Source organism: Bombina bombina, chromosome 4 (assembly GCF_027579735.1).
Source record: "Bombina bombina isolate aBomBom1 chromosome 4, aBomBom1.pri, whole genome shotgun sequence".
NCBI classification, from domain to species: domain Eukaryota; kingdom Metazoa; phylum Chordata; class Amphibia; order Anura; family Bombinatoridae; genus Bombina; species Bombina bombina.
In genome coordinates, this window is record NC_069502.1 from 830,878,904 (window position 1) to 830,896,239 (window position 17,336).

The 17,336-nt window shown below is 38.6% G+C and overlaps 1 protein-coding gene across 1 annotated transcript; it reads right to left on the minus strand.

Moving 5' to 3' along the window:
- Positions 1-11,363: 11,363 nt before the first annotated feature.
- LOC128657933 (gastrula zinc finger protein XlCGF8.2DB-like) lies at positions 11,364-13,628 on the minus strand. The gene is made up of 2 exons (XM_053712357.1): positions 13,614-13,628; positions 11,364-12,260 (listed from the first exon to the last, which is right to left on the minus strand). The coding sequence occupies exons 1-2, from the start codon at positions 13,626-13,628 to the stop codon at positions 11,364-11,366; spliced, it is 912 nt and encodes a 303-aa protein (XP_053568332.1).
- Between the last annotated feature and the right edge of the window lie 3,708 nt (positions 13,629-17,336).

Below are 17,336 nucleotides of genomic sequence, written 5' to 3' on the forward strand. Positions count from 1 at the left end.
GGAGGTAGACAGTCGAGATCCTGTTTACCCAAGGGGTGTTGGTTGGGTATGTTACCCCGGGGAACACTCCAGCAGGCAGTCGACTGTATATACAGGTTGCTCAACCGCAGTATCCACAAAGCAGCATCAAGATGTAAATAATCAAGGTGTTTCTTGTCATGACAGTAGGCATCAAAAACATTTGTAGTGTTAAAGCAGGAGTAATTGCAAAGAGAAACAGCAGCCTGTCAATCAGTGTGTGCAGTTCAGTCTTTCTGTTTCATTTAAACATGCCAGATGGATATGGCCAAACGACCCCCAAAGACAGTATAGCTTGGCTTAATAACTTGGGCAGCCTAATCTCTTGCAGTAGTCTAGTCTCACAGTGTTTCTTTTCAGTTTAGCTAATTATTCGGCTGCAGATGTTATTGAAAAAGCCCTAACGGGTGAAACGCGTAGATTGAATATGTGTTGTATCCTGCTAAGGACTTTAACCACAATCTGAAAATCTAGGTACCTAGCTTCCTATATCTTTGCCCGCGCGTGTTCCACTCTAAGTGGCGGGTTTGTGAATCTCTTTTCTCCCCTCTGCACTGGGATCAACTTGGCGCACTACAAACGCTGGAGTGACGAGCAGTCTTCATTTACGCTGACCGCGGTTCAGCCGACACAGCAGAAGTGAGCAGCATGGGAGACACTGTCTACCATGTGTCCAATCTCCAAAATCGTGGAGCCATAAAATCGTCAGTAAGCTACTTTGGGAAAAGGAAAGTGGAGTGTAGAAAAAAGATCTGATACAGAAGGTGTCTTCCATCGTCTAATTTTCCTAAGGGAGCTATATTGATATTACATCACAACTTTGAACAATAGGGTCAGCGTGAAAATTTATAGTTGCAACAATTGGCTGATCAGCTATTACAAGAAACTTTGTAACCACATATCAGAAATTGGGACAGACTGATTCTTGACTGATACCTTTATTCACATTGTATCAAATCAAACTTATGCAAAATATCTTTTTAAACATTTTTAAGGTGGTACTCCAGTCCTTTTTTATTATTTTTTAAAACAGGGAGACGTCCCTTGCATTTTCTCATATTTATTGTACTGTAATAATATTGCATTTTAATCTTATTCGATAGTAAAGTTGTTATCCTAAATCTATTGTGTCTATTTCTATTAATTGACTAAATGTGGTGGAGAACTTAGCTTTTTAGCGCCCTCTATATCCCTTGCTTTAAATATAATATAGGTGTCAGCGATGGTTAGGGGCAGCAGATTAGGGGTTTCATAGCTATAATGTAGGTGGCGGGCGGTGTCGGTCGGCAGATTGGGGGTTAAATATTTTTATTATAGTGTTTGCGATGTGGGGGCGGCCTCGGTTTAGGGGTTCATAGGTAGGTTTAATGGGTGTTAGTGTACTTTGTAGCACTGTAGTTAAGAGCTTTATGTTCCGGCGTTAGCCCATAAAACTCTTAACTACTGACTTTTTTATGCGGTAGGAGTCTTGGAGGTAGAGGTCTGTACCACTCACTTCTTCCAAGACTCGTAATACCGGCGTTAGGCAATCCCATAGAAAAGATAAGATACGCCAATTGACGTATAGGGGATTTGCGGTAGCCAAATGTCGCAGAAGAAAAAGTGAGTGGTACACCTGTACCTGCCAGACTCTTAATACCAGCGGGCGTTAAAAAGCAGCATTAGGACCCCTTAACGCTGCTTTTTTAAGGCCTAAAGCAAGAACTCTAAAACTAGGTGTAAGGGTTATGAAAATACTACTTAAAATTATTTTTTTTATACTTTTACTTAAAGGGACACTGTACCCAATTTTTTTATTTTGTAAATTCAGAAAGAGCATGCAATTTTAAGCAAACTTTCTAATTTACTCCTATTATCAATTTTTTCTTCGTTCTCTGCTATCATTATTTGAAAAAGAAGGCATCTAAGCTTTTTTTTGGTTTCAGTACTCTGGACAGCACGTTTTTTATTGGTGGATGAATTTATCCACCAATCAGCAAGGACAACCCAGGTTGTCACCAAAAATGGCCGGCATCTAAACTTACATTCTTGCATTTAAAATAAAGATACCAAAGAGAATGAAGAAAATTTGATAATAGGAGTAAATTAGAAAGTTGCTTAAAATTTCATGCTCAATCTGAATCACGAAAGAAAAAATTTTGGGTACAGTGTCCCTTTAATTTTTGCTAAACTTTATAATGGCAGCATCGATAAATACATTTGTTACCATCACTTTAAATCTAAAAATAAATATTACAATTTACAAGAGAAAAAAATTTAAGTAAAATTGTTTTGATGGGGAAGGGGGGGAGTTGCAGTCTAAAAGGGGAGGCCCATAGCATAAGACCTTGAAAACCCCTGATTTTAAGCAATGGATAGTCTCCAAACATTAATGAGGGGTAACTCATTTAACAGCTCTACGGGTCACTAAAAAGCTGCAAAGTTAAAAAAAATATATATAGAGCAATTAAAGGCTTAAAGAATGAAACGTTTGGCCATTATAAAAAAAATAGCTGGGTTTTCAAGAGCCTGCCGTGTTAACAAAGGAAAGCAATCTCTTGGGAGAAACAGACGGCCCTTACCCATATGCAAGACCTCCAGGATCTCAGGCCCATTATATTTCCTCCAGTCATGGGCAATAAAGGGTATCATAAAAATTTCGCAGATGACACTGTTACACAGGACTTTCCAGAACAGTTTAGGTTGTGCTGGTCCCACCCTCCATAGTTGCAACTGTCCATTTTTGGAGTGCATCCAGTTGGCGATCCAGGGAGCCCGGCCCGCTGTCCCTGGAATATCAAAAGTGTATCCAAATCATTACACTCCCAAGTAGCATACCCCCTGTCTGTAGATTAGCAAACTGACCAGGTGACCCCTTCTTCCACCTCTAAGCCATTCTCAGCAAAGTTTACAAACTTTTCTGTAGTACAGGTGGGGGGCAAAGAAGGAATCTTGGGGAGTTGCATAGGTGTACTTTGTTCTACATTCCCGGTTTTAGGGACGTGTGACATGTTATCCAGAGGTCTTAGTGCAGGAAATCTGAAGTTGTTTTCTATGCTGTATAGCGGATGGTGTCTTCCCCAGCCACCTCAGAAGTAGGGGCTAAATCGCTTTCTCCCGCCCCAACAACATAAAACTAGGCGATCAATACTCTTGCAGACCCTCCTCTCAAAACCATGAAAGATGAACTAAATAGCTCTGTAAAATTTCTGAGGAAACCTTTCAGGGAGTGCTCAAGTTAAAATATAACTCTGCAGCTAAATATGTGATGCAATTTTTACTTATGCTATTATGAGTCTCACTGCTCGATAACCCAGTCTCCTGGGAGGGAATGTGTGGCAGCATAGACTCTGGTCACCGTTGATTGAAACAAATAGGCAATGTTGCAAAAGTAATGGACTTTCTTGGGAACCACACAGTTTCACTAAAGAACATAGGTCAGGTATGAAGACTTGTTAAATGCTTTCAGACTTGCTGGAATAAAACTTCACATTGATATGCTAACTAAACCAAGAAGGTAAAATGGAGCAGGAGCTCCTTCAAACTGTGTCCTGAGCTTTAGAGGTTGGCACTTCCTCCCAATGAAATTTTATAAGATATCATATGGTGCACAATTTTCCATAGACACCCAAGATAAAATGGATAGGTAACAAATGGTTTCTGGATCAGGCTTATTTATGTCACCAGAAGAGTATAGCAGACTTAACAAGAAATATGATTCAGTATTTTGTGATCATGTGGAATGAGTTTCTTTAAGATTACAACAACCACCCACAATATCAAAGGAATAGTGAACTGTGTCAAGGCAATAAGGTCTCTGGTTCAGCTGAATGTTGTACAGGTTAGGAGAAGATGTATTCGGGCCATAAAAATATAAAGGGCTTCTTCAGCTTGATGGACACAAATAGAGCTATTACTCCACTGAACTAAACATACCTGTTTGGTTTGATCATGTGGTTGCTAAATGAGGGTATTATCCTTATTACCACGGTATTACATCCATGGATCCACACAAATGAAAAAAATAAGTATTTTACAAGTAGTCCTAATAAAAACAATGAAATATTTTATATTTCCAATTTCAAAGTGTTTCATGTCGTGTTCACAACCCCCTTAGCTACAAAACCATTTTACACCCCTGTGTTGAGATGTTTTGAGCTTTTAAAATCTGCTTACATTTAATTAAGCCTACTAGAAGTAATTTTCCAATGAGAAACACACCCAAACTATACTATTATTTTATATGAGGACTCTGCATCAAAAGGTAAAAAAAAAAAAAAGCATATTTTTGTTTTTATAACCATTTTAATAAACAAGGACATCAAACAATACAGTGTAAAAATAGTTTTTTTTTCTCAACCTCTAGTCAAAACTGTTCTGGATCATAGCATAAATAGAGAATATATTTATAATATATAATTTTGCAATTAAAACATCAAAAATGAAAAAAAAAAATGTAGTGTTATCATTGTATGCAACAAGGGGGGCACTCCTATTCCAGACAAGGGCTTTTGCATTTTTTATAATAACATAGGGGCATATCCTAAACAACTGGTCAATTTTAAATTCCGAACTCTGTCACCTCAGTGATAACTGACTAGAATGCATTCAACAGTACCTAAATTGCAAAGACGGCTTCATCAACAGGGCATTTTATTTGTGCCATGTGTTCACCTTGGCTATTAAAACCAATTTAGGGACTCATGATGCCCCCAGGTTTAGACAAATACAGTAAGCCACCTATGTAAATTCTTGCAGTGCAGAAGGGAGCCTCAAACTACTTCAAAAGCGCCCCCCCCCAAGGATAACATGTAGTCATTATCATTACTAGGTATTTGTGTGGGTGATAACTACATGCCACTCTTCTCTTAAAGGGAAACTCAAGTAAAAAAAAACTGCATGCTCTTTCTGAATCATAAATGTTTAAAGACACTTACAATGTACTTCCATTATCAAATTATCTTCACACTTTCTGGGGAACAAGATCCTACTGAGCATGTGCACAAGCTGCGCAGGGTTTACGCATACCAGTCTGTGATTGGCTGATGTCTGTCACATGATACAGGGGTGCCGGAAAATGGGAGAAAAATTATATTTGTCAGAAGAAAATCAACTGCTTATTTGAAATTCAGAGTAGGTGTTAAATCATTGTCTTTTTATTATGCCACTTGTTAATTATGCAATTCTTCTGCAATGAGAGGTACCTTTAAGTGGTTATGTTCTTATTTCCTTTTATTTGACTTTTCTGATGCTTAGTAAGATTTGACTTTAGAGTAAAATATTTCCCACACTCAGAACAAGAAAATGCTCTCTCCCTGTATGAATTTTCTGATGACGAATAAGAGTTTCCGAGTAAAACATTTTCCACAGTCAGAACATGAAAATGCTCTCTCTCCTGTATGAATTTTCTGATGCGTAATAAGATTTGATTTCTGAGTAGAAACATTTCCCACCTCAGAACATGAAAATGCTCTCTCTCTTGTATGAATTTTCTGATGACGAATAAGATGTGGTTCCGAGTAAACAATTCCCACACTCAGAACATGAAAAACATAATTTATGTAAGAACTTACCTGATAAATTCATTTCTTTTATATTAGCAAGAGTCCATGAGCTAGTGACGTATGGGATATACATTCCTACCAGGAGGGGCAAAGTTTCCCAAACCTCAAAATGCCTATAAATACACCCCTCACCACACCCACAATTCAGTTTAACGAATAGCCAAGAAGTGGGGTGATAAAAAAGTGCGGAAAGCATTACAAAATCATAACCACCACAAAAAAAGGGCGGGCCTCATGGACTCTTGCTAATATGAAAGAAAGTAATTTATCAGGTAAGGTTTCTTACATAAATTATGTTTTCTTTCATGTAATTAGCAAGAGTCCATGAGCTAGTGACGTATGGGATAATGACTACCCCCAAGATGTGGATCTTTCCACACAAGAGTCACTAGAGAGGGAGGGATAAAATAAAGACAGCCAATTCCTGCTGAAAATAATCCACACCCAAAATAAAGTTTAACGAAAAACATAAGCAGAAGATTCAAACTGAAACCCGCTGCCTGAAGTACTTTTCTACCAAAAACTGCTTCAGAAGAAGAAAATACATCAAATGGTAGAATTAGTAAAAAGTATGCAAAGAGGACCAAGTTGCTGCTTTGCAGATCTGGTCAACCGAAGCTTCATCTCCTAAACGCCCAGGAAATAGAAACTGACCTAGTAGAATGAGCCGTAATTCTCTGAGGCGGAGTCTTACCCGACTCAACATAGCAAGATGAAATTAAAGATTTCAACCAAGATGCCAAAGAAATGGCAGAAGCTTTCTGGCCTTTTCTAGAACCGGAAAAGATAACAAATAGACTAAGAAGTCTTACGGAAAGATTTCGTAGCTTCAACATATATCAAAGCTCTAACAACATCCAAAGAATGCAACGATTTCTCCTTAGAATTCTTAGGATTAGGACATAATGAAGGAACCACAATTTCCCTACTAATGTTGTTGGAATTCACAACTTTAGGTAAAAATTCAAAAGAAGTTCGCAACACCCGCCTTTTCCTGATGAAAAATCAGAAAAGGAGACTCACAAGAAAGAGCAGATAAATCAGAAACTCTTCTGGCAGAAGAGATGGCCAAAAGGAACAAAACTTTCCAAGAAAGTAATTTAATGTCCAATGAATGCAAGGTTCAAAACGGAGGAGCTTGAAGAGCTCCCAGAACCAAATTCAAACTCCAAGGAGGAGAAATTGACTTAATGACGGTTTTATACGAACCAAAGCTTGTACAAAACAATGAATATCAGGAAGAATAGCAATCTTTCTGTGAAAAAGAACAGAAAGAGCGAGATTTGTCCTTTCAAAGAACTTGCGGACAAACCCCTTATCTAAACCATCCTGAAGAAAACTGTAAAATTCATCGGTATTCTAAAAGAATGCCAAGAAAAATGATGAGAAAGACACCAAGAAATATAAGTCTTCCAGACTCTATAATTATATCTCTCGAGATACAGATTTACGAGCCTGTAACATAGTATTAATCACAGAGTCAGAGAAACCTCTTTGACCAAGAATCAAGCGTTTCAATCTCCATACCTTTAAATTTAAGGATTTCAGATCCTGATGGAAAAAGGGACCTGTGACAGAAGGTCTGGTCTTAACGGAAGAGTCCACGGTGGCAAGAGGCCATCCGGACAAGATCCGCATACCAAAACCTGTGAGGCCATGCCGGAGCTACCAGCAGAACAAACGAGCATTCCTTCAGAATCTTGGAGATTACTCTTGGAAGAAGAACTAGAGGCGGAAAGATATAGGCAGGAATGATACTTCCAAGGAAATGATAATGCATCCACTGCCTCCGCCTGAGGATCCCGGATCTGGACAGATACCTGGGAAGTTTCTTGTTTAGATGGGACGCATCAGATCTATTTCTGGAAGTTCCACAATTGAAACAATCTGAAGATAATACCTCTGGGTGAGAGAGACATTCACCCGTGATGCAACGTTTGGCGACTGAGATAATCCGCTTCCCAATTGTCTATACCTGGGATATGAACCGCAGAGATTAGACAGGAGCTGGATTCGCGCCCAAACCAAAATTCGAGATACTTCTTTCATAGCCAGAGGACTGTGAGTCCCTCCTTGATGATTGATGTAAGCCACAGTTGTGACATTGTCTGTCTGAAAACAAATGACGACTTCTCTCTTCAGAAGAGGCCAAAACTGAAGAGCTCTTGAAAATTTCACGGAGTTTCCAAAATATTGATCGGTATCTCACCTCCTGAGATTCCCAAACTCCTTGTGCTGTCAGAGATCCCCACACAGCTCCCCCAACCCGTGAGAACTTGCATCTGTTGAAATTACAGTCCAGGTCGGAAGCACAAAAGAAGCCCCCTGAATTAAACGATGGTGATCTGTCCACCATGTTAGAGAGTGTCGAACAATCGGTTTTAAAGATATTGTTTGAGATATCTTCGTGTAATCCTTGCACCATTGCTTCAGCATACAGAGCTGAAGAGGGTCGCATGTGAAAACGAGCAAAGGGGATCGCGTCCGATGCAGCAGTCATAGACCTAGAATTTCCATGCATAAGGCTACCGAAGGGAATGATTGTGACTGAAGGTTCGACAAGCTGCAATCAATTTTAGACGTCTCTTGTCTGTTAAAGAGACAGAGTCCATGGACACTGAATCCTATCTGGAAACCCAGAAAGGTTACCCTTGTCTGAGGAATCAAAGAACTTTTTGGTAAATTGATCCTCCTAACCATGATCTTGAAGAAACAACACAAGTCGATTCGTATGAGATTCTGCTAAATGTGAAGACTGAGCAAGTACCAAGATATCGTCCAAATAAGGAAATACCACAATACCCTGTTCTCTGATTACAGAACAGAAGGGCACCGAGAACCCTTTGTAAAAATTCTTGGAGCTGTAGCTAGCCAAACGGCAGAGCCACAAACTGTAATGCTTGTCCAGAAAAGAGAATCTCAGGAACTGATAATGATCTGATGAATCGGAATATGCAGATATGCATCCTGTAAATCTATTGGACATATAAATTCCCCTTGCTGAAACAAAAGGCAAGATAGTCCTTACAGTTACCATTTTGAACGTTGGTATCCGTCACATAACGATTCAATATTTTTTAGATTCCAGAACTGGTCTGAAGGAGTTCTCCTTCTTTGGTACAATGAAGAGATTTGAATAAAACCCCATCCCCTGTATCCGGAACTGGAACTGGCATAATTACCTCCAGTCAACTCTAGATCTGAAACACATTTCAGAAATGCTTGAGCTTTTACTGGATTTACTGGGACACGGGAAAGAAAAAATCTCTTTGCAGGAGGTCTCATCTTGAACCAATCTCCTGTACCCCTTCTGAAACAATGTTCTGAATCCAAAGATTGTGAACAGAAAATTGATCCAAATTTCCTTGAAAAAACGTAACCTGCCCCCTACCAGCTGAGCTTGAATGAGGGCCGCACCTTCATGTGGACTTAGAAGCAGGCTTTGCCTTTACTAAGCTGGCTTGGATTTATTCCAGACTGGAGTATGGTTTCCAAACTGAAACTTGCTCCCTGAGGATGAAGGATCAGGCTTTTGTTCTTTGTGAAACGAAAGGAACGAAAACGATTATTAGCCCCTACTTTTACCTTTAGATTTTTTATCCTGTGGTAAAAAAGTTCCTTTCCCACCAGTAACAGTTGAAATGATGGAATCCAACTGAGAACCCAAATAATTTGTTACCCTGGAAAGAAATAGAAAGTAAAGTTGATTTAGAAAGCCATATCTGCATTCCAAGTTTTAAGCCATAAAGCTCTTCTAGCTAAAATAGCTAGAGACATAAACCTGACATCAACTCTGATAATATCAAAAATGGCATCACAGATTAAAATTATTAGCATGCTGTTGAAGAATAATAATATCATGAGAATCACGATGTGTTACTTGTTGCGCTAAAGTTTTCCAACCAAAAGTTGAAGCTGCAGCAACATCAGCCAAAGATATAGCAGGTCTAAGAAGATACCTGAACACAGATAAGCTTTTCTTAGAAAGGACTCTATTTTCTATCTAGAGGATCCTTAAACGAAGTACCATCTGACGATAGGAATAGTAGTAGCTTTAGCAAGGGTAGAAAACAGCCCCATCAACTTTAGGGATTTTGTCCCAAAATTCCAATCTGTCAGACGGACAGGATATAAATGCTTTAAAACGTTTATGAAGGAGTAAATGAATTACCCAATTTATCCCATTCTTTGGAAATTACTGCAGAAAATAGCAATTAGGAAACAGGAAAAACTTCTGGAATACACCACAGGAGCTTTTAATACCTTATCCAAACGGTTAGAATTAGTATCAAGAGGACCAGAATCCCTCTATTTCTAAAGCTATTAGTACTTCTTTAAGTAAAGAACAATTAAATTCCATTTTAAATAAATATGAGATTTATCAGCATCAACCTCAGAGACAGAATCCTCTGAACCAGAGGAGTCATCAGAATGATGATGTTCATTTAAAAATTCATCTGTAGGGAGAGAAGTTTTAAAAGATTTTTTACGTTTACTAGAAGGAGAAATAACAGACATAGCCTTCTTTATGGATTCAGAAACAAAATCTCTTATATTATCAGGAACATTCTGCACCTTAGATGTTGAAGGAACTGCAACAGGCAATGGTACTTTACTAAAGGAAATATTATCTGCTTTAACAAGTTTGTCATGACAATCAATACAAACAACAGCTGGAGAAATGGCTACCAAAAGTTTACAGCAGATGCACTTAGCTTTGGTAGATTCAGCACTTGACAGCGATTTTCCTGTAGTATCTTCTGACTCAGATGCAACGTGAGACATCTTGCAATATGTAAGAGAAAAAACAACATATATATAAAGCAAAATTGATCAATTTCCTTAAATGACAGTTTCAGGAATGGGAAAAAAATGCCAAGAACAAGCCTCTAGCAACCAGAAGCAATAAAAAATGAGACTTAAATAATTGAGGAGACTAAAGCGACGCCCATATTATTTGGCGCCTAAATGCTTTTGGCGCCAAAAATGACGCCACATCCGGAACGCCGACATTTTTGGCGCGAAATAACGTAAAAAAATGACGTAAGTTCCGGCGACACGTATGACGCCGGAAACGGAAATAGAATTTTGCGCCAAAAAAGTCCGCGCCAAAAGTGACGTAATAAAATGAAGCATTTTCAGCCCCCGCGAGCCTAATAGCCCACCGGGAAGAGTCAAATTTTTTAAGGTAAGAAAAAATGAATAAATCAAAAAAAGCATTATCCCAAATATGAAACTGACTGTCTGAAAATAAGGAAAGTTGAACATTCTGAGTCAAGGCAAATAAATGTTTGAATACATATATTTAGAACTTTATAAACAAAGTGCCCAACCATAGCTTGGAGTGTCACAGAAAATAAGACTTACTTACCCCAGGACACTCATCTACATATAGCAGATAGCCAAACCAGTACTGAAACGAGAATCAGCAGAGGTAATGGTATATATAAGAGTATATCGTCGATCTGAAAAGGGAGGTAAGAGATGAATCTCTACGACCGATAACAGAGAACCTATGAAATAGACCCCGTAGAAGGAGATCACTGCATTCAAATAGGCAATACTCTTCTCACATCCCTCTGACATTCACTGCACGCTGAGAGGAAAACCGGGCTCCAACTTGCTGCGGAGCGCATATCAACGTAGAATCTAGCACAAACTTACTTCACCACCTCCATCGGAGGCAAAGTTTGTAAAACTGAATTGTGGGTGTGGTGAGGGGTGTATTTATAGGCATTTTGAGGTTTGGGAAACTTTGCCCCTCCTGGTAGGAATGTATATCCCATACGTCACTAGCTCATTTCATGAAAGAAATGCTCTCTCTCCTGTATGAATTTTCTGATGATCAATGAGATGTGATTTTAGAGTAAAACATTTCCCACAGTCAGAACATGAAAATGCTCTCTCTCCTGTATGAATTTTCTGATGCGTAATAAGATTTGATTTCTGAGTAAAACATTTCCCACAGTCAGAACATGAAAATGCTCTCTCACCTGTATGAATTTTCTGATGACGAATAAGATGTGGTTTCCAAGTAAAACATTTCCCACAGTCAGAACATGAAAATGCTCTCTCTCCTGTATGACTTTTCTGATGATCAATAAGATATGGTTTCTGAGTAAAACATTTCCCACAGTCAGAACATGAAAATGCTCTCTCTCCTGTATGAATTTTCTGATGCGTAATAAGATTTGATTTCTGAGTAAAACATTTCCCACAGTCAGAACATGAAAATGCTCTCTCTCCTGTATGAATTTTCTGATGCATAATAAGATTTGATTTCTGAGTAAAACATTTACCACACTCAGAACATGAAAATGCTCTCTCACCTGTATGAATTTTCTGATGACGAATAAGATGTGGTTTCCAAGTAAAACATTTCCCACAGTCAGAACATGAAAATGCTCTCTCTCCTGTATGAATTTTCTGATGCGTAATAAGATACGACTTCCGAGTAAAACATTTCCCACATACAGAACATGACTTTTTTTTTTCTCCTGTATGAATTTTCTGATGAACAACAAGATTTCCTTTACGGTTAAAACATGTCCCACATATAGAACAGGAAAATGGATTTTCTCCTTTATGATCTTTCAGATGTCTATAAAGATGTGATTTCTTGAGAAAATATTTCCCACATTCAGAACATAAATTTCCCACTTGGCTTCTTTGATGAAGATTTAAAGAAGCATCTGCACTCTGATCATGACTAGGATTATTGTGGTTTGTGAATTCACCTGTCAATAAGAAAGACAACGGAAGTAACGTTATTTATTAATAAATAAATATCTAATCATGAGACATTTTAACTGTTCTAAGTTAGTGTATACTACAAAGGTAGGGGGCGTTCCGTAACCCCTACACCTTTACCCAGCTCCATGCTAAGGCTTAACAACAGTTTACTGGACATCAGTGACTATTTTTAAAGGACTCACAAATATACCATATACACCAATCACTGAACTAAATTAAAATTAATGTTGTAATTTTGTTCCTATTATTTTTCTTAAATGTATTATTTAGAGCCTTTTAAAATTGTGATCTCAGAAAATTTCAGTAATACAATTATTTTAGTCCCAAAACAAATCTTTATAACTACTTCTTGTGTGCTTGTAGTTAAAACAAGGATAACTCTAAAAAAACAAAAGAAAAGTAAAACGGCCCCATCATAAACATATAAGTATCACATCTACCGAAAAAATATTATCACCAACAAAGCTTACATTAACATAAGCGCATATTGGCATCAATATCTCCTGAGGGAAATGAACAGACGCCAGATATGATTGTATATATTTACTTACATATCAGTGAAACATTGAGGTTTGCCTAGGAAGGGGAACTCCTATGAGGTATGTGGTTGCACTATAGGCATTCACTGGTGTTTCAAACATTTGGTAGAGGAACTCTGGCACCAGTTGTTTAACTGTTTAGGACTTTTTGTAATGTTTTTTAAAAGGATTACAGGTTGTTTGAAAATAACAACATGTACCATTCTTTGTTCAGGGTATCATATGACACATATTAATTAGGTAGATCGTTGATTTGTCACACCTGTTTATCAGGTGCAGGGAGGAGCATATGGGCTCTGTATCAGGTTTTAAATCTAGAGCTTCCTTATTGTTAACAGATGCCTGAGTAAGCAGCTAGACAAGCTGAGAAACGCGTTGCAATCTGTTACCACTATTTCCACTATTGTTGTTTTTTTAACTTTATTGGGTGCACACTATACCCATTGTTTTTATAAGATTTTAATAAATATTTGTTGTATCTATTGGAAGCCTGAGCATCTATTGCTTCTCCCACCACCTGGAGTTCCTGTGTATTCCTGTTTATCTGATGGTCGGATCAGTGTTGCTGGACCACTGTGAGTCCCCAGCCTGCATCATTTAGCACACAGCCAAACCCTTGTGAGTATTATTTTAATACAATAATTGTCAGTTGTCAGCACCACTGCAATATTGCACTAGGAGGCGCCCTCTTTGTGATTTTTCTCACAGATTTTTGGATTTCTTTTTTGCCTATGAGAGGCACTGCCCGCACTTTGCATACCTGCACTTTAATCATAGTGAACAATCTTTTTGGACGTCATCTTACATCTGATCCTATTGACATTAAAGGACTCAGTTAAGGCACTAATATAAATTATATATACATCTGTATACATACTATTGTTATATATGTTATAATAATAACGTTTCTGTGCCATAATATATCTTAGCGCCCCCTGGAGCTGGATATGTAGGTATTACAGCAGTAGTTTTTAAATTAAAACTTACCTGTCAAATTTAAAAAAACTAAGTTTAAACTAACAATTAAAGTAATATAACTATTAAATTAATATTAAACTAACTACCAATTAAAAATAAAAATAAACTACCATTAAAAAAATCCTAACACTACTCTAAAAATTACAAAAAAATACTACTAAGTTACAAAAAATAACAAACACTAAATTACGGCAAATAACAAACATAATTATCCAAAATAAAAAAAGAATTACACCTAATCTAATAGCCCTATCAAAATAAAAAAGCCCGCCCAAAATAAAAAAAAACCCTAGCCTACAATAAACTACCAATGACCCTTAAAAGGGCCTTTTGTGGGGCATTGATCCAAAGATATTAGCTCTTTTACCTGTAAAAAAAATATATATAAAGACCCCCAACAGTAAAACCCACCACCCAACCATCCCCCCAAAATAAAAAACCTAAATCTAAAAAAGATAAGCTATCCATTGCCCTGAAAAGGGCATTTGTATGGACATTGCCCTAAAAGGGCATTTAGCTCTTTTACTGCCCAAACCTTAAAACTAAAAAAAAAAACATCCAAAAAAAAAACTTAAAAAGCCTAACATTAACCCCCGACGATCCACTTACAGTTTTTGAAGTCCCGCTTGAACAATCTTCATCCCAGCGGCGAAGTCCTCATCCAGGTGGCGAGAAGTCTTCATCCAGGTGGCCTCTTCAATCTTCACCCCGGCGGCAAAGTCCTCATCCAAGCGGAGAGAAGTATTCATCCAGGCGGCCTCTTCAATCTTCATCCAGACGGCCTCTTCAATCTTGATCCCGGTGGCGCAGAGCGGGTCCATCCTAAAGACATCCGAGGTGGAGCATCCTCTTCATATGGTCACCGCCGTACACTGAATCTTTAATGCAAGGTACACAATTCAAGATGGCGTCCCTTGCATTCCTATTGGCTGAAAATTTTGAATCAGCCAACAGGAATTAGAGCTGCTAAAAAGAAAATGTAATTGTATCAAAAACTTATGCTTACCTGATAAATGTACAGGGAGTGCAGAATTATTAGGCAAATGAGTATTTTGACCACATCATCCTCTTTATGCATGTTGTCTTACTCCAAGCTGTATAGGCTCGAAAGCCTACTACCAATTAAACATATTAGGTGATGTGCATCTCTGTAATGAGAAGGGGTGTGGTCTAATGACATCAACACCCTATATCAGGTGTGCATAATTATTAGGCAACTTCCTTTCCTTTGGCAAAATGGGTCAAAAGAAGGACTTGACAGGCTCAGAAAAGTCAAAAATAGTGAGATATCTTGCAGAGGGATGCAGCACTCTTAAAATTGCAAAGCTTCTGAAGCGTGATCATCGAACAATCAAGCGTTTCATTCAAAATAGTCAACAGGGTCGCAAGAAGCGTGTGGAAAAACCAAGGCGCAAAATAACTGCCCATGAACTGAGAAAAGTCAAGCGTGCAGCTGCCAAGATGCCACTTGCCACCAGTTTGGCCATATTTCAGAGCTGCAACATCACTGGAGTGCCCAAAAGCACAAGGTGTGCAATACTCGGAGACATGGCCAAGGTAAGAAAGGCTGAAAGACGACCACCACTGAACAAGACACACAAGCTGAAACGTCAAGACTGGGCCAAGAAATATCTCAAGACTGATTTTTCTAAGGTTTTATGGACTGATGAAATGAGAGTGAGTCTTGATGGGCCAGATGGATGGGCCCGTGGCTGGATTGGTAAATGGCAGAGAGCTCCAGTCCGACTCAGACGCCAGCATGGTGGAGGTGGAGTACAGGTTTGGGCTGGTATCATCAAAGATGAGCTTGTGGGGCCTTTTCGGGTTGAGGATGGAGTCAAGCTCAACTCCCAGTCCTACTACCAGTTTCTGGAAGACACCTTCGTCAAGTAGTGGAACAGGAAGAAGTCTGCATCCTTCAAGAAAAACATGATTTTCATGCAGGACAATGCTCCATCACACGCGTCCAAGTACTCCACAGCGTGGCTGGCAAGAAAGGGTATAAAAGAAGAAAATCTAATGACATGGCCTCCTTGTTCACCTGATCTGAACCCCATTGAGAACCTGTGGTCCATCATCAAATGTGAGATTTACAAGGAGGGAAAACAGTACACCTCTCTGAACAGTGTCTGGGAGGCTGTGGTTGCTGCTGCACGCAATGTTGATGAACAGATCAAAACACTGACAGAATCCATGGATGGCAGACTTTTGAGTGTCCTTGCAAAGAAAGGTGGCTATATTGGTCACTGATTTGTTTGTTTTGTTTTTGAATGTCAGAAATGTATATTTGTGAATGTTGAGATGTTATATTGGTTTCACTGGTAAAAATAAATAATTGAAATGGGTATATATTTGTTTTTTGTTAAGTTGCCTAATAATTATGCACAGTAATAGTCACCTGCACACACAGATATCCCCCTAAAATAGCTATAACTAAAAACAAACTAAAAACTACTTCCAAAACTATTCAGCTTTGATATTAATGAGTTTTTTGGGTTCATTGAGAACATGGTTGTTGTTCAATAATAAAATTAATCCTCAAAAATACAACTTGCCTAATAATTCTGCACTCCCTGTATTTCTTTTTTGACACAATGAGTCCACGGATCATCTTAATTACTAACGGGATATTCACCTCCTGGTCAGCAGGAGGCGGCAAAGAGCACCACAGCAGAGCTGTTAAATAGCTCCTCCCTTCCCTCCCACTCCAGTCATTCGACCGAAGTTAAGGAAAGAAAGGAAAAGCCTAGGTGCAGAGGTGCCTGACGTTTACAAAAATCAAAAACCTGTCTTACAAGAACAGGGTGGGCCGTGGACTCATCGTGTGAAAAAAGAAATACATTTATCAGGTAAGCATGAATTTTCTTTTCTTTTTTTTAAGACACGATGAGTCCACGGATCATCTTAATTACTAATAGGATCCAATACCAAAGCTAGAGTACACAGATGATACGGAAGGGACAAGACAGGGAACCTAAACGGAAGGCTTGAAGAACCTTTCTCCCAAAAGCAGCCTCAGCCGAGGCAAAAGTGTCAAATTTATAGAATTTTGAAAAAGTGTGCAGAGAGGACCAAGTTGCAGCCTTGCAATTCTGTTCCACAGAAGCTTTATTTTTGAATGCCCATGAGGAAGCAACAGCCCTTGTGGAATGAGCCATAACTCTCTCAAGAGGCTGCTGTCTCATAAGCAAAACGTATGATACTCTTCAGCCAAAGAGAAAGAGAAGTTGCTGTAGCTTTCTGTCCCTTACGTTTTCCTGAAAAAATGACAAACAAAGAAGACGACTGACGAAAGTCCTTAGTTGCCTGCAAGTAAAACTTTAAAGCACGGCCCACGTCCAAATTGTGTAGAAGACGTTCCTTCTGAGAAGAAGGATTAGGACACAAAGAAGGAACAACAATCTCCTGATTAATGTTCCTGTTAGAAACAACCTTAGGAAGAAATCCTAACTTAGTACGTAAAACTACCTTATCTGAATGGAAAATAAGGTAAGGAGACTTGTAC